This window comes from Bidens hawaiensis, unplaced genomic scaffold, assembly GCF_021521415.1.
Source record: "Bidens hawaiensis isolate Kalapana, Puna unplaced genomic scaffold, B.hawaiensis_p1.1 tig00018033_1, whole genome shotgun sequence".
NCBI classification, from domain to species: Eukaryota; Viridiplantae; Streptophyta; class Magnoliopsida; order Asterales; family Asteraceae; genus Bidens; species Bidens hawaiensis.
This window is the reverse complement of record NW_027492722.1, coordinates 142,514-169,224: the sequence shown is the minus strand read 5'-3', so window position 1 is coordinate 169,224 and position 26,711 is coordinate 142,514. Positions and strand designations below refer to the sequence as shown.

At 37.8% G+C, this 26,711-nt stretch overlaps 2 protein-coding genes across 2 annotated transcripts; one reads left to right on the top strand and one right to left on the bottom strand.

Moving 5' to 3' along the window:
* Positions 1-14,761: 14,761 nt before the first annotated feature.
* LOC143555267 (phospholipase D gamma 1-like) lies at positions 14,762-19,839 on the bottom strand. The gene is made up of 9 exons (XM_077044852.1): positions 18,901-19,839; positions 17,699-17,815; positions 17,415-17,609; positions 16,666-16,914; positions 16,516-16,584; positions 15,716-15,863; positions 15,485-15,633; positions 15,218-15,397; positions 14,762-15,125 (listed from the first exon to the last, which is right to left on the bottom strand). Exons 1-8 carry the CDS (start codon positions 19,810-19,812, stop codon positions 15,371-15,373), a joined length of 1,866 nt encoding a protein of 621 aa, XP_076900967.1. The 5' UTR covers positions 19,813-19,839; the 3' UTR covers positions 14,762-15,125; positions 15,218-15,370.
* Positions 19,840-24,280: 4,441 nt separating this feature from the next.
* On the top strand, positions 24,281-26,355 carry LOC143555281 (UDP-sulfoquinovose synthase, chloroplastic-like). Its single transcript, XM_077044863.1, has 3 exons — positions 24,281-24,434; positions 24,665-25,722; positions 25,801-26,355. Exons 2-3 carry the CDS (start codon positions 24,691-24,693, stop codon positions 26,200-26,202), a joined length of 1,434 nt encoding a protein of 477 aa, XP_076900978.1. The 5' UTR covers positions 24,281-24,434; positions 24,665-24,690; the 3' UTR covers positions 26,203-26,355.
* The last annotated feature ends 356 nt before the right edge of the window (positions 26,356-26,711 follow it).

The window sequence follows — 26,711 nt, the reverse complement described above, 5'->3', positions numbered from 1 at the left end:
ATTTATTATTAAATATAATTATTATTCGTATATTAACTTTTTGATATATATAATTTACAATAATTCACAAGACAACAATCAAACACATGGGTCCAGTTCGATCAGGTACACCAACAAACTTCTAGTTCTAAATGTAACGAGTTGAAAGCAAGTAAACCTTAGTACGTATATAATCATGTAAATTATTTTATTTAACAATTTAGATTATTATGGGTTAACAACGTTAAAAACTAACTATTTATCTCGATAAAAAGTTATGAACAACGTAATTTAACCGCAAAAACAATTTACTATCCCACACCTACCACAAAAGGCCATTCACAGTTCTGCATCATTTTTTATCATATGATTTAACTAAAAATCATACTTTTTAGAATTTATCTTTCATTTAGGAAACCTTTCACGTCCCATTCATCATTTTTATCTTTATTTTACTCAGAAACATTTATTTTATTATATTTATCGTTTTTATATACTTAAAATAATTTGATGAGGATGAATACTAGTTTTTCATATTTGAAAAACTACTACAGCAACTTTTTATAGTCTAATCATTATACAAATGAAATTGTGAAAAGGATGATGTGATATTCGTCAATTTCGGGTCTTGTTTGTATTCGTTTTTGGTATTTGTTTATTATGTAAACCGACCCGATTTGTAAACCGAAGCTTATGTTATAATCAAAATGATGGATTTATGTTACAATATTGTTTCACACTTGTTGGGTCTTGAAAACATCCTATTTTTATTTTTATTTTTATTTTTATCTATTTATTTATTATTTATTTATTTATTTATTTATTTTTTTGTTGTTTTGTGTTTTTGTCTTGATCCATTTTGCATGAAAACTCTTGTGTCTCACACCCATATTTGACCACCAACATTACCCTATATATACACCACCTTTCCTCTTCATTTTCCCTTGCTACAACTCCAAAAAAAAAAAAAAAACTCTCTCAAACATCAAAGATTCAAGGTTATCTTCTTAAGTGTTCTTGAAGGATTTTGGTCTTTCATCTTAATTAGTTTATGTAGCCTTATTAATACTTGTTTATGGTTGTGCAACATATATATAATATACACCCCTTGTTTACCTTTGGTAGTTACTTCTCCGATTCCGATCGGTGAGGTTTCGGACCTCATAAGGCAAGGCTTCATGGAGGACTTCGTGTCCTTGATATATATACATCTATATAACTTGTTCATACGTATTAATCTTGCTTATTTTAGTTTGTTGGTCATGTTTACAAGTTCCATGGTTATGGGTTTTTAAGAGTCTATGCTTCGGTTTAACCGTAAATAGCTCTAAACCGTAAACCGAACTTCGTTACTAGTTTTGTTTGTTTAAACATACTTAGTGTTAGATCTAAGTTTCTAAAATCATTTTTACAAATTCTATGGTTATGGGTTTGTAGAATCTTACCTCGGTCTTAACCCGAAACACGATCCGAACCGAAAACCGAACTTTTGTTTAAAGACCTTATTGTTAACTTTTGGTATTTTTTATTTGTACATTATTATACAAGTTCTTTAGTGTCTAGACATGTGGAAACCATCTATGAACTTGTTGTGAGATGGAAACCGAACCAAACCGATTCTTGCTCGCTTAAGACACACAAGTGTGTTTTTTTTAGCCATCAAGACTTGTATATTTCTTTAAAAATAGTTACAAATTGATTTTTAAATATTTTTTTAAGTACTTGGAAATGTTGGATCCAACTTGATCTCATAACAAAGTTTGGACCGACAAAACCGAACACTCGCTTAACGTGCGTTGTTAGTTCTAAAACAATGGAACTACATACTTGGTTAAGTCTTATTAAATTTTATTGAGTTATCTCATAACATTCAATATTTTGGAAAGTTGACTTTGGATTTGACCAATTATCAAGACCCGAACCGACAACCCGAACACTCGATAAAAAAAAAAACCCGTTTTAGTATCTTTATTCCAAAGGGATTTGCATTCTTGCATTTTACCCACCTTATTACTTAACATAGGTTGAGTAAATATTAAGGTTAGATACTTTAACCCGGTTTCGAGCAAACTTACATTTTTAAAGGGTTATTATTATAAATTCTTAAATAGTCACATTTTAAACCTTAAACTTTAATTATTTACATTTCTCAACATTTATTTTGTTTAAAGACCTTCAAGACAACCTTTCAAAATTCAAGACTTCTTTTCTTTTTAGGCATTGTGCGTTAAACTCGTCGTTCAGACAAATCTCCAAATTATCATCTTTCAAGTTTACTACTTGAAGGTGAGTACTTCATACCCCATTTTCCAACTTTTATTTTGGGGGTGACATTTCATACTTATTCAACAAAATGCTTTATATTTGAATCTTAAACCACAAACGTAGTTGTATACTTTACCTAAATAATTGCTCGATTTGGTGTTCTATGCTTATATGCCTATGTGTTTATCGCTTTTGGTTGGTGAAACTATAAAATCCTAGACTATTTGACATCCCCTTATAGCAAGGTGTCATTAACGTAATGCAATTAACGATAACTATAAAATCCTAGACTATTTGGCATCCCCTTATAGCTAGGTGTCGCTAATGTGTTTAGCGATATCTATTTATCCAAATTACCACTTTTATTTATCGTTTCGTATGCAAGTTTTGTGGCTATCTTTATTATATACTAATATGATTAAACTTATGAATTGCTCACCAACCTTTGTGTTGACAAACTTTATTTTATGAAATGTTTCAGGTTTGCATCTTGGTTGATTTATGATTGTGAAGAAAACGACATCAAAGACCTTAGGATATTAGTAAAAATGAACAATATCAAATTTGTCATATTTTGTGATATCTTGTTTATGGTTATTTTATGGATAATTGTTATGTGACATTTTCGATGTTGTGAAATGAAATGAGTTTATTAAATAATGTCACTTTAATTAGTGTCATGTGCTTATGGACAATCGTTACACCTCGGCATGTTCCGCCGCCTTTAGTCGGAGTGTGACAGATGAAGTGTGTTTTTAGAAAAAAAATAATTAAAAAATTGGGGTTGATGAATAAGTTGTGAATGTTGTTAGTCCGTTACTTTCCAAAACTGTTCCTTATGATTCACTGTCACACCCACAAAATCCACTAACGGAGTTTTACCGTCAGAGGGTGTGAACTAACAGGATCGGAATCATTAGTTATAATCAAACCATAAAACAAAGTTTCAAAACCATGAAAACGTTTACGAGTAATTAAATGCGGAAGCGTAAAAACCATAGAAACCAATGTTGCGTCACGCAGGACGACTTAAAACCCAATGATAACAGTTAAAAATAAGTTTGCATAATTAAAAGTGTTTCAAGCAATGCATGTTCCTAAACCGCGCGCCCGCCTCGGCTACATGAGAATAACATACTAAAAGTGTCAACACAAGGTTGGTGAGTTCACAAGTTTAAATAAAAATAAAGCGTTTAGCGTTTGCGTTCAGCGTTTTGCGTTAAGCGTTTTGCGTTACAGCGTTTTGCGTTACCAGATAGTGTTATGTCAATTATATATCTATAGGTAGCTAGCCTATAAAACAAGTATCACTAAGTGTTCGACACCGAAGCTGACTATTTATCATTTGCCTTGCCACCAGGTCATCCAGACCATGGTATGTGTTTAGCCAAGATTACACCCACTCGACCTCCAGTCGAGTTTAGCGTTGGGTGGGGTTTGTCAAACCCAGTTGTACTACTCAACAATGACTCGCTATTATTCAATATTAAACTGTTCGATGTGAATGAAGGACTTTAGTTAACTCGTTTACCACTTAGTCTTTACAAGTGATATATAATCTATATTAACAAAATCTTAAATGCGTTTTCGGAGTATGTTATCTCCCCCAAGTGAAAAGCGTTTAAAAAAAGTTTAAAAGGGGAAAGTGAAACTCACTGTTTGCGAAGTATTCCCAAAATAATTCACCAAGATGCGCGTCACAGAAAAACTCTCTCTAGCGTTCTAAAACAATAAAGAGATTTTTCTAAGTGTCGGAATATTATCGAGTCTCTAGACCCGACACATAATACTTATGCACATAACATGTTTCGTGTTTCGTTTGTGAATTGTGTGTGACTTTAACAAATGTATTTGTGATACGTTACATGTGTAAACAATTATTTACGTGTCATGTATTCATAAAGTACATCACTAGCAATTACTCCCCGTAAGGGCAATTTGGTCAACACATAACAATTAACTAGCCATTATTCTCCATGAGGGCAATTTGGTCAACACATAACAATTAACTAGCCATTATTCCCCATGAGGGCAATTTGGTCAAATCATGACAATCAATTAGCAATTATTCCCCGCAAGGGCAATTTGGTCAAAACATAACAATTATATAGCAAGTATCATGTTTCATGCATTTTCACAAAACTCAGCAGCTAGTTCCATCGAGACAGAAATTCTACTTGAAAGATTGTACTATCTCACCGATCATAGCATCACAATTAATTTACCAAAAATCATCACAAAAGCATATATGTCTTAGGTTTCCAGAGCATATTTTATTATATTTTTATTCCACATAGGTTTCTCACAATCATCAAATCATTACAGCAAACTCATAACAGTCAAATTCATGCGCAACAGAATGTTATTTGAAATTCCCGTTAAAAGAAAAATCCAATAAATGCAAGACCACTTGGGTTAGGTTCCTAACTCAATAAGTCAACTTCCAGAAGTGGAACCAACCCAATTGGTCTCGTAGTTCATGAGATATAACATTTACAAAACAACCAAACAGCAGGTCTAACAACTCAGCTTTGCACAACGTTTTTGTAAAATCATAAAAGTTAACTTTTCCACGTCCAAAAATTGCAAATTTATATTCTTTAGAAACTAGACTCAACCTAGTTTACTGTAGTATCAACAATCTCAACCAATTTTTACATTTACACCTCGTTACAGTCAATTAAACATCAATAACACAATCTGTCCAGAAACTGTTTGCATCCAAACTCAACATATTAACTATCTATGGACCATCATGCATTCATATAACACTCTAGACTCCATAAACACTATCCATGCACATCAATTACACATTACATACATGATTAGGGTTTTTGTTTGAACTCAAATCAAAGACACAAGCAATTAACATGTAACAATATCCATTCTAGTTATCATATCATCATCAAATCAACCACAATCATATAAACAACATACACACATAAAAATCGGCTCTTAGGGTTTTCAATTAACCCATTAAACATCAAAATTAAGTATAAAGGATGCATAGGATAGTCGTTTATACCTTCCTAGCACCTTAATCTTCGATCAAAGACTTGAGAACTTGATTGTATGTGTGTATATAGGTGGCGGCAGCCAAGGGAGAAGTGGGAGAGGAGTTCCGATCGGGATTTGTGTGGGAAGAAGACTAATAAGTTAGGGTTTATTATTATTATTATTTATAATAATCTATGTTACACTTTGGCCCCTCCACTTCCAAGTATTACTTATCTAGCTTAAACTAACTTATTTACATCTTGAGTTAGTGTTTATAACGATGTTATCACACAACACATAAGTCTAACACATAATTATCACATAATTACTGTTTTGACGTTTTTCGTTTATTCACCAATCGTTTGTGTCAACTCGTTTGCGTTTCGGTGCAATTCCCGAAAGACTACACATGTAGTAAGTGTTAAGTGTCATTTAAACCCTAGTTTAAATGTAATGAGGTATGCGTTATAGATTCAGTGATCTTAAGATTGAATTGACGGAGTTGAGTTAACGGAGTTAACCTGAAATTTACGATTGTCACATCATTCCCATGTTAAAGAATTTTCGTCCCGAAAATTTGAGTCAAGTCATGATGAGTGTCTGAAAAAGTAAGAAAAATTTTTCAGTTTGTCATATCATCCCCTAGTAGAAAGAAATTTCGTCCCGAAATTTAATTCATACCTCCGTTGATTTCTGACGGTTTGTCGGGTTTCGCGGTTTTCTGTGTTTGGTCAGCCCTTCAAAAAGGTGAGGATACTTTTTCATCATTTGATCATCGCGTTCCCACGGGAACTCCGGTCCACGTCTCGAGTTCCAACGAACCTTAACGATTGGAATTTTGCTGTGCTTGAGCGTCTTGGTTTCCCAATCCAAAACCTCGACTGGTTCCTCAATGAAACGTAACTGTTCATCAAGTTGTAGTTCATCCAAAGGGACTACTTGGGTTTCATCGGATAAGCATTTCTTCAAATTGGATACGTGGAATACATTGTGTACGCCACTGAGTTCCGTTGGTAGGTCCAGTCGGTACGCCACCGGACCAATGCGCTCAGTTATCCGGTAGGGACCAACATATCGTGGGTTGAGTTTGTTTCTCTTACCAAAGCGAACCACACCTTTCCAAGGTGAGACTTTGAGTAACACTCGATCGTTCACTTGAAATTCGAGAGGTTTTCGGCGCTTGTCGGCGTAACTTTTTTGGCGATCTCGTGCTGCTGCCATGCGATTTCGGATTTGAACAATCTTTTCCGAAGTTTCGAGTACCAGTTTTGGACCAGTGATTTGGCTGTCACCCACCTCTGCCCAGCAGAGTGGTGATCGACACTTCCGTCCGTACAGCGCTTCAAACGGCGCTGCTTTAATACTTGCGTGGTAGCTGTTATTATACGAAAACTCTACCAAAGGTAAGTGAGGTTCTCAACTTTTTCCGAAATCCAACACGCATGCACGCAACATATCTTCCAGGGTCTGAATAGTTCGTTCACTTTGCCCATCCGTCTGAGGATGGTATGATGTGCTCATATCAAGACGGGTGCCTAGTGCGCTTTGCAGCGACTTCCAAAAGTGCGAAGTGAAACGAGAATCTCGATCAGAAATGATTGAGACAGGCACTTCGTGTCTAGACACCACTTCTTTCATGTAAACACGAGTCAGTCTTTCCATTTTGTCCGATTCCTTAATCGCTAAGAAGTGTGCAGACTTAGTCAACCGGTCAACGATCACCCAGATGGTATCGCATCCCGTCGGTGTCCTAGGTAAACCCGTAATAAAATCCATTGAGATGTGTTCCCATTTCCACATTGGGAGTTCCGGTTGTTGCAGTAGACCAGATGGTTTCTGGTATTCTACTTTGACTCGGGCGCAAGTCAAGCATTTGCTCACGTAGGTGGCAATGTCGGCTTTCATGTTCGGCCACCAGTAAAGTGCCTTTAAGTCATGGTACATTTTATCTGAGCCAAGGTGGATAGAATATCGGGACTTGTGTGCCTCGTCCATTACCAGAGTTCTCAACTCTCCGAACCGTGGAACCCAAATCCGGTTCTCAAAATATCGGACCCTGTCCGATCTGGTTTCAAGTTGCTTGTTCATGCCCCGCATGAGTTCCGATGGAAGATTATCATCTTTCAAAGCTTCGAGTTGCGCCTCGCGAATCTGGTCAGGTAAGTTGGCATGAATCGTGAGTTGCAATGCTCGCACTCGTCTGGGTTTATCTGTTTCTTTTCTGCTGAGGGCGTCGGCCACTACATTGGCCTTGCCAGGGTGATACTTGATGGCACAATCATAATCCTTAAGCAACTCGACCCAACGACGCTGTCGCATGTTCAGCTCCTTCTGATCGTAGATATGCTGGAGACTCTTGTTGTAACACCCCGAAACCGCAGCGGAAACGTAAACGGGATGCAACAGACGCCTCTGATATCAACCACATTGTTAATAAAGAAAACTGAATGCATTAATATACTTCAAATTACATTATCTCGTATTTCATTACCGTCTAGGTGATACACACATCATACCATACGATACATAATTCTATTTATTATAATATATCCTAACATCCCGCACGCAAATCTTACACACATCAAGCACTTAGCACGTAAGCAATCACTTCATCTTAATTGTACCTGAAAAACATGTGAGAAAACGGGTCAACTACGAATAGTTGGTGAGTTTCACAATTTGAGTAAACCTTGATAAAATCAATATCATAATATAATATTATCTGGGGACACTGTTAACCCAGTACTGTACCCTTTCCGGGGGCAATGTTAACCCAGAAACACCTCTTTGGACATCTGGGGACACTGTTAACCCAGTACTGTACCCATTCCGGGGGCAACGTTAACCCAGAAACACTTTTAAGGACATCCGGGGGCACTGTTAACCCAGTACTGTACCCATTCCGTACGATTCCTGTACAATCATATAATTATAAACACACGCAAATCCATGCGTTCAGTATGTACTTAAACATTTCAATAGTAACATGCTTCCGCCCCGGGAAAATATTTGAAACAATTCAGAAAAAGGGGCTCGTGAAACTCACCTTAGCACATGCAAGCAGGTAACAACAATCATTATCAGTTAACACGTCCAATCTGTAATATGATCCCTACGATCGTTACTATACACTCATTATTAATATAACTTTAACCAAGTTAACCGGTACATCTGGGGACACTGTTAACCCAGCACTGTACCCGTTCTGGGGGCAAGGTTAACCCAGAAACACTTCTCTGGACTCAGATTGTGATGTCGTTTAGAGTTCCATGGTCACAACTACTATTAGTCGTTTTTCTCGTTTTGCGTGCCTAGCACGGTTATCCGTTTTTACGTTTCAAAAATGAGTTTGGTCACACACGACCCGAAAGTAGTTGTTGACTGATAATTTAATTAAAGATGTGAAATTAGAGCTCGGTTTAGACGCCCCGATTGGCCACGGGACCCGTTTCCGTATTTGGCGTACCGAAAAACTGTTAAATCGGTTAAAAATACCCAAATCATCCGAATTATTTTCAAATGATTCATTTTTACTTGTTTAACTCAATTATATGAAAATAGTTCATTTTTAGGGTTTTTATACATCAGTCAGTTCGTTTAGACGAACTTTACCGGTTTACGCGTTTTAACTTTAAAAGTTTGATAATTAGCACAAATAATTATCCGTTTAGTCTCGGATCTTGAAATTTTGCACAAATCACTTTTTGACAGTGGAGAATTTTATAAAAATATTTGCAGAAATAAATTTTATATTTAAAATTTATTTATCTATTTTTAAACACCATTTAAACACTAAATATGTCGTAAATACCAAACGACCTTAGAAAAATCCCAAATTTTTCCTGGATGTCCCCTGCCATCCACATAGTCCCATGCAATTTTTCCAGAACCAAAATCTTCTTTTAAATGCCATTTTCACTAAAACCGAGCTAGAAAACCCTAGAACTTGTTTAACCGAAAAGCCCACTTAGACTTCTACAAATGACCTCAAATTTTGTGTGTGACTTATACATGATATAAAAAGCTTATCTGCAATTTTCCAAAATTTTTCATGATATTTAACTATTTTTCACCATTTTTGGCCAAAACCGAGCATTCAATTCACCAAATATTTATCCTTTGTCCAAAAATTACCAATAATTCACAGAACTCATATTTTCATGTGTAGATCATCCCTGTAAAATTTCATGACCTAACTCTAAACCGACCACAATCTGTCCAAAAACTCCAAAACCGAACATAACCGAATATACCTTTCGTTTTCCGCCACTACAAGCTACAAACTCGTCTTTCCGCCTTATCAACCACTAAACACAGAACCTACAAACAACATACCACAATACCAAGCAAGTTACACTCACGATCAAGCCATTTCTTTCATGGTTTCGGTTATGATTCCAAAAACAAGGATTTAACCGTAAAAATTCGTTTTTGATTCGTTTAACTCCTTTCTTGGACCAAGATCCCTTGTATAACCCGTATACATCACGTGATCATGGAAGAATCGGTTTTCATTATTGAAACCTCATTTTCTTGCAAACAAACTCAAGAAACGAAGATGAACACGTGCATAACTCGATCATTACCTCGTTTTTCTTGCTAGAACTCTCGGTTTTTGAATCATACTTTGGAGATGATTGATGAACTTGGGAGTGTTTGTGTAAAAAAAAAAAGAAATGAAGTGTGGTTTGAGGGGTGGTGGTCCGATCGGACTATGTGGGGGTGGGGTGGGACCCACCTCTCCATTTTAGGCCACATGTTTGGATATCCGCAATCCGGATAATGTTTTGGATAATCTGGTTCAGTTTGTTTTTCGGTTAAATGTTTAATTCGGCTTAAAACGAGGCTAAAACGGTCGTTTTTCGGCTTAAAAATGAAATTTATATAAAACCGATTTAAAAACTTCAAAAACTTAAACCATGACATTTATTAACTTAAAACATCATATCATTAATTATCGCGCATCTTTTTCGGCTTGATCGATCATCTCTTGCTCGGTTTGGTATTAAAGGTTTCGTTTAATGTACCGACGTACCATTAAATCGAAATTCTTTTTCTGTGCCGTACTTTACTTATCCCGAAGCATTAATGCTTCGTAACATCACTAAATATTATAGATATCGTCTATAATTGAACTCTCGATTCGTTCGGGTTTCAATAATTATCGATCGATTAATCGCATATTCAATGCGGTGAATTATATATTCACGTACAATCAATACAATGAACCATGTATTCTCGTATAATTACCATGGTAACTCATGTACCCGACATTAAATATGACGTAACTATCGTCTACCGGTTAGGGTATCCCTGGTTTCGTCGGAATCGTTACACTTGTGGTCGGTGTAAATGGTAAACTTGGTACCGTACAAGTAATGCCTCCATATCTTAAGGGCAAACACCACAGCTCCGAGTTCCAAATCATGGGTCTTGTAGTTCTTCTCGTGAACCCGTAGTTGTCGAGAGGCATAAGCTATAACCTTCTCGAGTTGCATCAGCACACAACCGAGACCTTGTATCGATGCATCACAGTGTACCTCAAAATTTTCCGTTTCCTCGGGGAGGGCTAGAATAGGGGCGCTACAGAGTTTGGTTTTCAACAGTTGAAAAGCGGATTCTTGCGCGTCACCCCAATTGTACTTAGTGCCTTTGTGAGTCAAAGCGGTGAGGGGTTGAGCAATCTTTGAAAATCCCTCGATGAAACGTCGGTAGTAGCCGGCCAGTCCTAGGAATTGCCGCACCTCAGTCGGAGTCTTAGGTGCTTCCCAGTTTTTGATGGCCTCTACCTTACCGGGATCGACATGGATACCATTCTCGTTGATCACATGTCCTAAAAAGTGAACCTCGCGAAGCCAAAACTCACATTTCGAGAGTTTAGCATACAGTTGTTCCTTCTTCAATAACTCCAGAATTACCCTTAAGTGTTCTTCATGGTCAGCTTCGTTCTTGGAGTAGACGAGAATATCATCAATGAAAACAATCACAAACTTGTCGAGGTACGCCTTGCATACTCGATTCATGAGATCCATAAATACGGCTGGTGCGTTGGTTTGTCCAAAAGGCATAACCGAAAACTCGTAGTGACCATACCGTGTTCTGAATGCCGTCTTTGAGATATCTTCTTCGCGCACTCTTAGTTGGTGATAACCAGATCGCAGATCGATCTTCGAGTAGTAACTCGATCCTTGAAGCTGGTCAAACAAATCATCAATTCGGGGTAAAGGATAACGGTTCTTGACCGTCACCTTGTTCAACTCCCGGTAGTCGATACACATGCGGAAAGTCCCGTCCTTCTTTCGGACAAACAAGACAGGGGCTCCCCATGGCGATGAGCTAGGTCGGATAAAACCCTTATCCAACAAATCTTGCAACTGAGTGGAAAACTCTTGAAGCTCCGCCGGTGCGAGCCGATACGGGGCTCGTGCTATGGGTGCTGCACCGGGTGTCAACTCGATTTGGAATTCGACTTGTCGTATAGGAGGGAGTCCGGGCAAATCCTCCGGGAAAACTTCCGGAAAATCTCGGACAACTGGTATATCTTCAATTCGCTTCTCCTCCGCGGGTTTCTCAACAATCCGCGCCAAAATTGTCGGATGACCCTTTCGTAGGTACTTCTGCGCCTTCATAAGGGTAATGACGCTGGTGGTCATGCCGCTTCTCTAACCTCGGATCGAAATGATCTCGCCGAAAGGGGTAGTAATGTGGACTATCTTGTCGTGACATATAATCTTCGCTCGGTTCTCGGATAACCAGTCCATGCCGACCACGACATCGAAACTACTAAGCGTAAAAGGAATAAGGTCGATATCAAATACATGACCTGACAGTTTTAACTTACATCCCGCAAGTACATGCGTCGTTACTATAGTCTTACCGTCAGCTAATTCAATAGGAAACTTAGCATCTAACGGAGTTGGAGTTAAGTCTAAGAGTTGGCTAAAGGCTTTCGACACAAAACTCCTATCAGCTCCAGTGTCAAACAATACAGAAGCAAAACAATCGTTCACAGGGAACTTACCAGTCACCACGTACGGATCATTGCGGGCTTGACCCGACCCAATTACAAAAGCTCTCCCTTTGCCATTGCTTCCACCACTACTGCCACTTCCGTTACTTCCGTTGTTGTCGTTCTGTTTCAGCTTGGGACAATCTTTCCTGAAATGACCTTCCTGTCCACATTCGAAACATCCCTTCGTCGTCATAGGTGGTTTAGGAGCACCCTTTGCCGCAAGGTCTCCTCTACATTCCTTCGCCTGGTGACCCATCTTTCCACATCTCTGACACTTGACACGGTCACACGGGCCAACATGATGATAGTTGCACCTATTTCACTTCGGATATTTCCCAGCATATTCGCTCGAACCATGCCCTCTACCGTTGTTATTGTTGTTGTGATTCTGATTGTTAAAGCTCCGAGTGAATTCGGGCTTACGGTAGTGTTGTTGCTGTGGGAGGTTCGAGGACGAGGATCTGGTGTTGTCAAACTTTCTCTTTCCGCTGCTCGGGTTGCTGTTGCTGTTGTTGTCATTACTCGGGTTGTCACGGGCTTTCGCGGTTGAACCCCTAGGTGGTAACGCACCTTGGGTCACAGCTTGATCCGTCAGTTTGTGAGCTAAACGGATCGCTTGTTGAATCGTGGCTGGTCTGGAAGACGTCACCATGCCCTGAATTTGCGGTGCTAACCCATCAATATACATTTCAATCCTCTTACTCGGCGGATCTACCATCCGCGGACACATCACCGCTAACTCGTGAGAACGAGTAGTGTAGGCTTCGATTTCTGAGCCCACCATCTTCAGCGACCAAAATTCTGACTCCAACTTTGAAATCTCTTCTCTCGGACAGTACTCCTCTCGCATCATGTTCTTGAACTCCTCCCAGTTCATAGCGTTAGCCAGTTCCAATCCAAGGATCTGCACGTTCGAATTCCACCAAGTGAGGGCAGAATCCTCCAGTGTTCCAGCAGCGAATTTGACCCTACTGGCAGGGGGACAATTACACATCTCAAATCCCGACTCGGCCTTCTCAGCCCAACGCAGGAAGCCTATAGCTCCCTCAGTGCCCTTAAACGAACTGGGCTTGCAGTCAAGGTAATTCTTGAAAGTACACGTTCCGCTTGGACCTCCAGCTTGATTCTGAACGTGTGCGGCTAGAGCGGCCGCTGCATGGTCGTTCAGCAGAGTTTGGAGTTCAGCTGCAGTCAAGTTGATGTTACCACGTCCGTGTCCAACGTTTCTTCCAGCCATTTCCTAGAATCACAGTATAAAATGTTAAACATGAATTTTTCTTTCATATACAACACACCATACATGCAATAAAAAGATAGGTAAGAAAGAAATGAGAAACATCACATCACAACCATATATTAATCTAATTAATAATTCATGATTAAAACCATTGTATTCGCTACAAAGTATTTCCAATCAATCCTTAAAATCATAGAAAATAATAGTTCGGATGGAGACAACCCCTCCTTCTAGGTGTCATAATCACTAGATGTCATCATCTGAGGACACCTCTGAGTGTGCCTCTTCCTCAGCCGGTTCTTCCTCCGGTTCTTCTTCGGGTTCTTCCTCGGGATTTTCTTCAGGTTCCTCTTCAGGCTCGGCCTCAGGCTCTGCCTCAGGTTCGGTTGCGTTCTGAGCAATTTGCATTTGTAACACATCGCAACGCTCTAAAGTCATCTCGGTTTGGGTCCTTGCTACTTGCAGTTGCTCTTGCAAGTCTATCATCTCGGCTTGCATCTTTCTCATAATTTTCATCTGTTGATCACTAGCCTCTTGCATTTCCTTCATTGCCGCTGCCATGCGGGCAATCTCCTCCTTAGTCTCGGTTCCGTCTTTTAACAGTCCGGAAACGTTCGCTCTCGTATAGCGCATGTAACCCACGTCACGCTCCAAACAAGAAACAACAGCTGCGAGCACACGCTCTACAGGTTCGGTTATGGGTGGTAGGGTGTTGGGGTAAGCAGGGTGGTTCGGGTGGGGTAATGGGGGAACTTGTTCACGATAGACCATACGTCTGATCATATTAGGGTACCAATCCCAGCTAACTTCGTTTTCGTACATGCCTCCGGATAAGCGGTACCTCTTCGGTGCGGGAGCTTCGAGTTCCGGGACTACTCGGGGTGGCGATGCGGTAGGTAACTGCGGTTCCTTCCCGTGAGCATGAGTCATCGGATCAGATGAGGATGAGGGTGGCGGCGTCGACATTCCTACAGGTAAGCCGTGTATGCGCGCGAGTATGAGTGAAAGAGGTAAAGAGATAAGATAACAAAGACTACACAAATCTATGCAGTGCGTATCATTATAACTAATGGGTCGTCGCGGTTATAGTCTAGTATGCATGCAGCTTCTAGTTCGCTATAACCTATGGCTCTGATACCAATCTGTCACACCCTCAAAATCCACTAACGGAGTTTTACCTGGCATGTATTTGGCCAAAATTGGTACAAATGGAACAGGAAACATATTTGGGTGGTCATTATAAGAAAAATGCTGAACACTTGGATGACCTCCACATACTTTATCCCTAAATAACATATTTTTTCTAGTCACATTTGTCACACTAGATGCTACAATCATGTTTTCGAGTCAACGCAACATGACTTGTTTAACCTGTTACCCAACCTGCCCGAATTGTCTATTTTGACCTCTAATTAAGATAATAGAAACCAACAATACCTGACCGTGTGGACTATGATGCCTGTGAGCCCATGTATGATACGGCTGATATGCACCCATTGCGATTTCAGTGTCTCTAGAACCTTCTAATGAACGCTGGTTGATGTTTGCAGATCCCATTATTACAAACTCGTCATCCACTATCATTCCTTTCGAGTGTACATATATCATAAACCGTCGATTCTTCTTACTAAGCATCTTTGTAAAAGAAAAAACAAAGCGCGTTAGTTATACAAAAATCAAGAAAACAGTAATACATAAAACAAGTGCTGCAAAATAACATATCTTACTTGAGGGGCATTTGCGACATTAGACCCTTTTTCATCTGAAGTCGGTTCCGCACCATCAGAAGATTCACGAGTTCCAAGACAAAAGAAAACCAAATAATCTTGAGGCTCGTACACGTTTTCAAGCCCAACCTCTTGTAACGCTTTGTAAATCACTTAATACATCATTTGCATTGTCTTATTCTGTCCAAAATTATCATTTTATTTATTACTAAATTTACATTTTAATAAATACGAGTATCAGAATGACAGTTATATAACTTAAATTACCTGCCAAAACAGAATCCTTTGAGTTGCAATACTTGTAGGACTACCCTCGGGCCACATTGGAATCACAATATACGCAGCAAACCTCTCATTCGCTCTTATTTTATTTGCAATTTTTAAAGCAATTTCCATTGGTATTAAATTGTTTGCACCTGAAATAACACATTCATTTTTGCTTCATATATGCATATATAGTTTAAGCATGGTTAATAATAAATTAATTATATTTCTTACCCAAAGTTTTGTGGTTACTCCAATTAAACGAAGAACCAAGGAAGTATTGATTTTCAATATATATAAAATGTTGAGCCGCACGAATTGTCTTCACATACGCGGTATGTATGCTCATGTCTATTAGCACATTCTTCCCGCATACCAAATTCTGTTGCATTACAGAAAAATGTTAATACGGTTCCTGCAGAAAAACTAAAGGTGGCAAAGTTGACTTATGTATTTAAGATTCGGTTGATTTGACTTATGTATTTAATATTTGGTTGAAAGAAAAATGTCAAGCAGGCTGAAAGTCGCCCAAAGTGTACTTTTAATGCTTAAAATTTTGAAAAAGTAAATAAAAAAAAGTTTATTATTGAATTAATATATTTTGTAATCATATATGGCACCCAAAGTGTACTTTTCTTATTCAACATGTAATTTGCCTTTTCTATAAAAACTTGTAATACTTAGTCTCTTCAAAAAATTCTAATCATGTAGTTTTTTTTTTTTTGGTAGGCTACGTTCCGATGTAATTTTTTATTGAAAACTGAGTTGTATTCAAAAAAAAGTACTGTTTGGTCTAGCAAGTATAAAGAAGTTACTTTATTTTGAATACAATTCAGATTTCAATAAAATTTGCATGAGAACGTAGACAAAACAACTGAACAAAACAGTGGATTCAGATTTTTTTTTTACATAAATATTAAATTAAAAAAGGTTTTAATTTTACAAATATAATCAGGCTTATAAATAACCTACTAATCTATAGATACAATTAAAAACCCATTTTTCCAGCTCAAAAAAGTTCAAAATTGCCATACCTTGCTTGTGGCCTCCTTCGGGTCTTTGGGAAAACCTTTAACAGAATTGGAGTCAATCGAACGGAACACCTACACATTGTTGAAAGAATTAATAAAATAAAAAATTTTAATTTTTTTTAACTTTTTAAAATTGTTTAATTACAAACACACCTGAACATGCCAACCCTCGGGATCTTGTTCATTTGTACAGTGAGCATCATCTATTCCTATAATTTCGGCAATCCTTTCTATTATGAGCAACGAATCATCAACCGTTTTCTTCATTTTATGAATTCCTTGTGGCTTTGAAGCCCTCCGCCATCTTTCTTCAAAGTTTCTAAGCACATCGTATGCAGCGGGACCCTCGATTCGACTATGCAAATCATGCCATGGTTGTCTAGGACAGCCCGTGGTGGGCCCCTGTAACCGAGTAAGATGTAAGTGAAACTAAATGAATGTAAGCGAACCGAACGAACACAAACGGAGCATGTTCGTTCATTTAACTTTAACCTAACAATCGTTCTGACACGAACAACGAAACGAACATGGTTTAATTGTTCGTTCGTTAAGAAAAAGAACATGTTCGTGTTCGCTTATGTTCGTTCGTTAACAGTATAAACAAATGAGCATAACTGAACATTGATGAACAAACATAACTGAGCTAAAACTAGTTAAAAGTAACGTGAAAAACAATGTGTTGGGCCCATAAAAGAACATAAACAAACGAAAACATAAACAAAGAACGTAAGCGAACATAAATTAACAAAGGCGAAATGTTTTCATGTTTGTTCGTTTACCAAAATGAACAAAACTTTTTGTTCATGTTCGTTCATTTATTAAATAAACGAACTTCCCACCTAACGGTTCACGACCTGTTCATTGGTAGTTTAGTTCATTTACTAACTGAATGAAGTGCTTACTGTGTAATTAGGTTGGTGATAATCATCTTTATGCAAAGTTTGTAGTGTGCTAAAAATGGGATGTGACGGAGTACCATAACGGCCCACGCATAAATCAAGACCTCCAACAAACGCCATTATCTGTCTTCTGTAATTACCTGCATCGGCGTCCACTATAACCGTTTTCTGATGATGTGTGTAGATCTTTTCAGCCTCCTGCAACCCAAATTCATTCACTTGATTAAAAAAACAAACATTAAAGATAACTGGCATGTCTTCTTTTATATAAATTAATGACATCAAACCTGTTTCTTTGCCCAACTATGCCCTTTTCCAGCAGAGCAAGGGCATAGTAGTACTTTCACAGAAGAATGCTTGAAAAAATGTCGAGTTTCTTCATCGTTGGTGTGCATGACTCCTTCCTGCATTAGTTCAACAAATTATGCAATTTACTATACGGAATGCAAATGTTATCAACAAAAGAGGAGTAAATTTCAAACATATTCTTCTTAAAGTTCAAAACTTTATAAATAGAATAATTTAGTTACTTAATAGATGGAATGCAAATATGACCAAACATGGCAGTATGACAAAAAAGAATTATTTCATATATGTTTTCTAAAAGTATATCCTATTAAATTTCACAATATCATTTTTGCGTGTTTACAACACTAAAAGTAGTATATCTATCCATTTCATAATAACTTTAATAAACCAGATAATAGACGGAATGCAAAAGTGATCAAATATGCAAGTACGGCAAAAAAATAAATAAATAAATAACTTCATATATATTCTTCTAAAATTTCAAAACTTACTATATATCCCGTTAAATTTCATAATATCATTTTTGCATTTTTACAGCACTAAATGTAGCATATCTATCAATTTTAAGATAAATAAAATAAACCGGTTACTAGAGGGATGGAATGCAATATATATATCCCATTAAATTTCATAATAATTTCATATATATACTAGTAAAAGTTCAAAACTTTATGCATATCCTGTTAAATCTCATAAACTCACTTGTGCTTTTGCAGCACAAAGTGTAGCATATCTATCCATATTATGATAAAAAAAAAATAAACCAGTTGCTTAGTAGATGGAATGCAAATGTGACCAAAATATGCCAACTATGCAAGTATGACAAAAAGGAATAACTTCATATATATCCTCCTAAAAGTTCAAAACTTCATATATATCCCGTTAGATTTTGATAATATCATTTTTGCGTTTTTACTACACTAAAAGTAGTATATCTATCCATTTTACAATAAAAGTAGCATATCTTACATTTTATAATAAAAGTAGCATATTTATCCATTTTATAATAAATAAAATAAATCAGTTACTTATAAAAGTATGTACCCTAAACAAACGATTAAAAGAACAATGTTATTACTTTAAATCAACTCAACAGAATGTTATAAAGTACCCTGAAAGGATATACGTGAAATTTAAACCTTTTTAGGATTAAGATTAAATATAAATAAGCGACACTTACTATTGTTCTTCCCAAAATGTTACTAGAAGTAGGATCATCCCATACAAGAAGAAGCACTCTTACACCTTCTGAAGATTTAGCTTTCAAAAGATCACCTAAATAACTATCTTTTGCACCGTCGCCATTACGAACAAGCTGAACACTATGAAACACAGACCAACCCGTAATATAGATCAACCGTCTCGCCTGCTTTATAGCTTCACAAATATCATGCCAACAATCACCATTTTCATACTTCAAACCACCATCAAGATGCATACTTGGAAGGTGCCCCTCATCCACATGAGCGTCTTGATAAAGTGTCACTTTACCCCCTCTCCTAAGCGGAAAATAAGTACCCGACACACCATCAAAGTTATGATCAAGTGGGACTTTCGCCACTGGTGTGTACTGAATCGATAAAGTTAACACCGCATCACGTTTACACGGTTTGCCACTTTCGTTTAAAACCGGGAAAGTACCTTCAACAAGTGACCCGGAAGCCAACTGCTCAACTGGCACGCCAACCACCCCCATGATTTGTGAACCTACAGCATCACTATCTTTTACAACAAACTGCACCTCAGCAGAATAATGTGCAACAGGCACATAAAAATGCTGCATCCAAACAGGGTTTTCACTATTACTTATAACAAAGGTTCTTGCAATCACAGCATTTGCAATTGAAACCGTCACATAAGGATCACTTGTATCCTTTACAGGCTCCTCTGTCTTGTTCTTCCCTCCAACACCCATTCTACCAAACACTTGACCTAATTTGTTGTGAAACATTTCCATGTTTGGTAGGATTTTCGCCTCTTTCACCCAAATATCCAAACTCCCATGTAGTAAGAGAGACGAGTTGGAGGTCTTGAATGGAAGAAGTAGCACACTTTGTCCATGTTGTGATCCATCATACCCCACTTGAGCCATTTCAAAACAAGATCAAAGAACCCACCCTGTCAATACACAAATTGACTTCATTGAGACATTTTATCAAACAGTTGGTGGGCAGGCAGATTAAAATCTTACGAAATAATAGCACCAGAATACAAAAAAAACCCCTGATCAATACCCAATTATTCACAAGATTGTTTAAAATCAAGTGTTTGAAAATCATTGAGACATTTTATCAAACAGTTGGTGGGCAGATTTGATTGATTCTCACAAAATTGCAGCTTTGAAGGGAAATGGTGGTGAAGCACGCAACTTGGTTGCTTGCATTTACTGCTTATTGAAGACTGATTCATGTTACAAAGTCTTTTTGGGTCAGCAGAATATTTTTAATTATAATTAAGCAAGTGGCTGAGAACAACGTGTATGACCGGATAACAATACGAAGAAGATGATATTTAGGCGCGCTTCATTTGCGCCAAGTAGACTGACAATAAACAATGAGTCGTTAGGGGAGAATCTTATGCCACCATTTAATATGTTTGTTTCCAAGGATGGTCGCAAGAAAACTCATTATTTTCGTCCTTAGATCGGACCTTAAGGGACCTTTTTAATAAAACCCTCAATTATTAAAGTCCCTGGAAAAATGTTTACGGTTGAAGGTGGAAACCATCGGTGGTGGTGGTTAGATATTAGTGGTTAGCGGTAGTGTTCAAGTGGCGATGGTGGTGTTCAGGTTGTGGCTGCCAATCGGCGGCGACGGTGCTCAGGTGGAGGTGGTCAGCAGTGCTGTTCAGGTGGTGGTGGTGTTCAAATCGAGTTTTCCAGCGAAACACTTTTTTTTTTAGCAAAAAAAAAGTGTTTTTCTGGCGGCCGGAGACTAACGGAGTTACGCTTCCCTTAGTTGTAAATTGTTGGAAGCAAACATGTTAAAAGGTGATATTGTCACCAGCTATATCATTAGTTGAGACCGACATTGACCACAATGTGATAGTTGAGGTTATTTAAAAAACCAATATACTTGAAAATATAAAAGAAGAAAATAAAACATGATAGAAACCACATTTAGTTTTCAAATCCCAAACAATTAAAATTTTATAATTTTTTAAGTTTTATCAACTAACTCAGCAAATCTCAGCCAACACATACATGGCAACAAGTCGGTTTCAAATTTCACACTTGATTGGAACAAGTGTTCTGTTAAAGGCAAACCTCTTCAGATGGAAAGTGGAAATGAGCAAAATAACAGCATTAGATGCGTTATGTGAACAAAGGGTCCTCAACAAGACAAAATGGTGCCCGTTATGTGAAGAATCTTGGAGACGGTGAACCACATCCTTCTATCATATTATGCAGCCCCAGTCATATGGCAATTCGATAGTAGCTGGTGTGACATTCCCCCGATCTATGCTTTCAAGGTAAAGGACTTGCTCATGTTTCATTGATGTAAAAGAACATAAGGGCATATAAAAGTTATACGACCGATCATTCAAGACATGTTAGAGTTTTGGAAGGCGCGGAATGATACTATTTTCAATATAATAGGGTAGAGGTGTCCAGAAAACCGGTCCGGAACTGGTTAACTGGAAACCAAACCAGACCGGTTCACATCTAAAACTGGTTTCAGTCAAACCGGATCCCAAACCAAACCGAACTGCCGGTTCGTATAGCGGTTCGGCCTTTTCACAATCAAACCGATTCTGACTTGTTCTACGTTGAAACTGGTTTTGACTATGCTAAACCCAAACCGATTCAGTTTAAAAACCATTTCGGTTTGAGAAAAAACCGGTTTTGTACACTTCTAATTAGAGGTGTACAAAAAAACCGGTTCGGAATCGGTTAACTGGAAACCAAACCGAACCAAACCGCCGGTTCATATAGTGGTTTGGGTATTGTCAATCAAACCGATTTAAAATCGACCCGAACCGGTCTGGGTTGGTTTGGCTACTTTTATGCTTAAATCGGTTTCTAAACCGAACTGGTTGACCCAAACTGGTTTGGAATATGCAAAATCAAACAGTTCGATTTTAAAATCGGTTTGATTTGTAAAAATAAAAAGGGGTTTTGTGCACCTCTACCTCTAATAATAACCCATTAACTAGAGCCCAAGTTTTAATTCTTCTATTACTTTCAAGCCCAAAGCAAATTTGTTCTCTTATAAACGCGAGTAATTTAACCACATTCATGCAATTTGATTTCAAGATATTATTTCAGCTTCTATTACCACAGCATTTTGTTTTGATTTTGTTATGAATTTTACTTGAGATATAAAAACGATAAAAAGTAATATATTTTACCACAATACTAACGCATTATGATTTTTCCCTATTTCTCTTCCTTTAAAACTTGTAAGGATTTTTAATTTTTATTATTTGTTGGCCTTTTCGAGTAAATAATGTACTTAGAAGCCTACTAATGATTTATTTGATCTCTGACCTTATTTATTTTCTATCACTAAACGTGCATCTTTAATTATAGAAAAATTGGTTTTTATTGGTCCAAACTATTTCATTTTTGTCGACGCCGGTTCCAACTTTCATTTTGGTTGGCAACGATCCCAACTTTAACATTCGTTTCTTCCACCAGTCCGCGACTAACGGAGTACTAACTCCGTTATGTTTTTGCTGATGTGTCCATCTGAGTTGTCAAAAAATATTACGTGGCAGCCACCTCCCCACACCACCGTCCCACCGCCACTACCGCCACCCCCACCACCACCGCCCAACGCCGCATCGGCATCACCGTCGACTTCTCCGACGAGTCCGCCTTCGCCGTCAAATTGGCCGTCAAGTCCTAATCGGTATTCTTGATTCTCTCTCAAGTCCTAATCGAATAATCGAATCCACTACACTACAAACCGGTCTAATCACAACTCACAAATCACAATTCACCGTCAATTGTTATCTTCTTGTAGCTGTAGATGATGAAAATGGCGACTCTCGCCGGAATTGGCATCAAAGCCGGCTAGGGCACTCGATTAACTCTCCCATCGTCAAGGCTACTCCGTCCGTCAGTACAAACCCACAAAACTAGCAACACTTTTTTTGTTAATATCTCCATTGTTCGAAACTGACGTTCTCAATACCCGCATACATTTCAGACGACGACAACATTGTGTACGACCGACAAGTCCTTGTTCGATTCGCTTCGTCTCCCACAGGTTACCTCCACGTCGGCGGCGCCATAACTGCTCTGTTCAACTGCCTTTTCAGAATTAGGGCTTACAGAGTGTGATTAGGGCTTGAGAGTGTAATGGATTCAATTATTCATTTAGGGCTTGAGAGAGAATTAGGGATACAAAAGTGTGAATGAACGTTTGGAGAGATTATGGTTTAGTATAAAGAACATAAACAGAGTTATAGCCACGTAGGCTGCCATGTCATAGCCTTCTGACAACTCAGATGGATACATCAGCAAAAACATAACGGAGTTAGTACTCCGTTAGTCGCGGACTGATGGAAGAAACGGATGTTAAAGTTGGGACCGCTACCAACCAAAATGAAAGTTGGGACTAGTGCCGACAAAAATAAAATAGTTGGGACCAATAAAAACCAATTTTCCTTAATTATAAATTCGTATTGATCTTATGATTCATTTGGTATCAATATTTTAAGTTATTGAATTTTGGAGGTTTTGTTCACAATCATAGTTGAATATACACTCCCTTCCTATTACTCTGTTAGCCTCGACCAATACCATTTCATTTTGAAACCTAGGTCAGAAAATTGATATGTTTTCGTTAATTAATTGATAAAACTATCGCTGATGCTATTTTGAAACACAGGAAGCAAGCACCGATTACCGAGTGGTTTGATACTCACATTCATAAGAAATTTCCCTTGGATTATTACCTTAGTTAAATTTACATAATAAAAACACGTATCATCGGCTTCATCACGAGGGGCATGAACTTCCAAATTCTTCAACGTAGGAATAGTTATATGTGTTGAGAAAATAAATAATCTGATTTGCATAACGTCACCAGTATATATACCAAGTATTTAAACCTCTCATTGGCAAGTAGGGTAGGCCCCTCACATCAATTGTTTTGGTGGTCAACTTAACATGAACTCCATACCTTTTATCATCTAAACAAGCGCCATTAGTAGACTCATCATCTTCAAATTCTTCTAATCCGGACCCAGAGGGTTATATCTAACTCACACTGCTTAACTTGGTACCATATGTAAACCAATCCGAGTCAAGACATCTCTTTGTAATTGATTAATTAATAAAATTATTTATGTTTTTTCACCAACTAATAGTTCACGATCCGAGTTGAATATTTTGATTACCCCACTCTAGAACAAAAACAAAACAACTCGGCAACCAAACTCGTTAAAAAAAGACACTCATACCCATTAATTTGTTAAAACTAGAATTACAAAAACCCGTCTCATACCCTTTAATTCGTTAAAACATTCACAAACTTAACACCAAATTTCCTATAAAACAAAGTTAAAGGATCATTCTTGCATCTTTACAAAACAGGCAAGCATTGGGTAGCGAGGAATATCCGTTAATAATCCTGCTCGATGCTCAATTTTTGAGTTATTATTAATCAGGACGAAACCAGAACAAGATAACAGAGTAACCATACTCAAATTCAACAACTAATTGCCACAAATTCGTTGCTAATTTCATCACCAATCACTCAGCAGGTATATATTCTCGTTTTTGTTCGCTTTTATTATGCAATTTATGTTCGTAATTTGCAGTTAATAACGATCCTTTATGTTTATGTACAATTCACATAATTACTGCTGTTAATTTCGTATTTGTTGATGATAAAATTAATTTCGTAACAATTTATGCTTCCTACTTGTTGAATTTAGGGTTTAGTTTAATTTTAGGGCTTTTTAACTATAAGTGTAATTTATAACATTTGTAGGTACTGATACGGCAGTTGATGTGAAAATGGCACATTTAATATCCGCCTCTTGCCCGTTAAACATCTCATCCTGCTCGAAAAACTGCCCTAAATCATTGACAAAATGTTTATCTTCGTTACCGACTTCACTCACTTCACAAACATCGGTTAAACCGTTGAAAACCCGAAAGAATGTGCACGCACATAAACTGTTGTCGGTTCGTGCAACAACTCTGCAACAACCGATGACCAAAACGGGTTCGGGCGCTGACCAAGCCTTGGGTCAAGAATCAAGACCGACTCGTGTGATGGTTATTGGCGGTGATGGGTATTGCGGTTGGGCTACTTCGCTTCACTTATCGAACAAAAACTATGAAGTTGCAATTGTTGATAACCTCGTTCGCCGCCACTTTGACCACCAGCTCGGTCTTGACTCGCTCACGCCGATCTCGTCAATCCACGACCGTATCCGACGGTGGAGATCGCTCACGCAAAAGGATATAGACCTCTACATTGGTGACGTTTGTGACTTTGCGTTTTTATCGGAAGCGTTCACGTCTTTCAAACCTGATGCAGTGGTCCATTTTGGCGAGCAAAGATCCGCTCCATACTCCATGATTGACCGGTCGAGGGCTGTATACACCCAACAAAACAATGTACTAGGTACACTTAATGTTTTATTCGCTATAAAGGAGTTTAGCGAAGACTGTCATTTGGTAAAACTTGGTACAATGGGTGAATATGGTACACCAAATATAGACATTGAAGAAGGGTATATAACCATTACTCATAATGGAAGAACAGATACGTTACCTTATCCGAAACAAGCTAGCTCGTTCTACCATTTGAGTAAAGTACACGATTCGAATAATATTGCGTTTACTTGTAAAGCGTGGGGCATTAGAGCTACTGATTTGAACCAGGGTGTGGTGTACGGTGTGAGGACTGATGAGACTGAATTGCATGAAGAACTTTATAACAGATTTGATTATGATGGCGTTTTTGGAACCGCGTTGAATCGGTTTTGTGTTCAAGCAGCCGTTGGTCATCCGCTTACTGTTTATGGCAAAGGAGGCCAGGTTAGTTTTCTCAATTAAAAGCTTCTTAAATCTTACAAAAGTTATATTATGTATTATAATTATATCTTGTAATTACAGACTCGAGGATACCTGGATATAAGAGACACGGTCCAATGTGTGGAGCTTGCGATTGCAAATCCAGCAAACCGTGGTGAGTTTCGGGTGTTTAATCAATTTACAGAACAGTTTTCTGTGAACCAACTTGCATCGCTTGTTACAAAAGCCGGTGAGAAGCTTGGAATCGAGGTCCAAACAATATCTGTGCCAAACCCGAGAGTTGAAGCAGAGGAACATTACTACAATGCCAAACACACCAAACTTATTGAGTTGGGACTCGAACCGCACCTGCTTTCGGACTCGCTTCTTGACTCGCTGCTCAACTTTGCAGTTCGGTATAAGGACCGTGTGGATACTAAGCAGATCATGCCTAGTGTTTCTTGGAGAAAGATTGGTGCGAAGCCGAAAACTGTTTCTGCTTAGATATGTAATAGTGAAGTATGGTTTACTTGGTGAGTTATATTTGTGTTATGGGATACTTTGGTAATGACTATGAGTCTACGATCTAGAAGATTTAAAAGACTATAAATGCAACATAAGTTGAAGTGTTTTTTGTTTTAAGAAATATAAACATAACATATTTTCTTGTTAATATGTTATGTTTGAATCAAATATAAAATCCGTTCAAAAAAATGCAATACATTATAATGATTTTTAAACTTTATTTATTTATACTATTGTTTTAAGTTTATCGCTATTAATTAGCGTCCCATGATCATTATCAAGTTATGAACAACGATATTGCGAATATTATTAAGGAAATTATATTGTCTAGTGTAGTTGATTGGATATATTGAATTTAAGTTACGATTCTAATAGTAGTTGAGTCTTGTAAGGAGAGGGTTCACACAAAGATTGGGACTGGCTCGAACGCAATTACGCCACATTTAGACTCACCTATGTTTGTGAAAAATATTTAAATATTTTTCGAG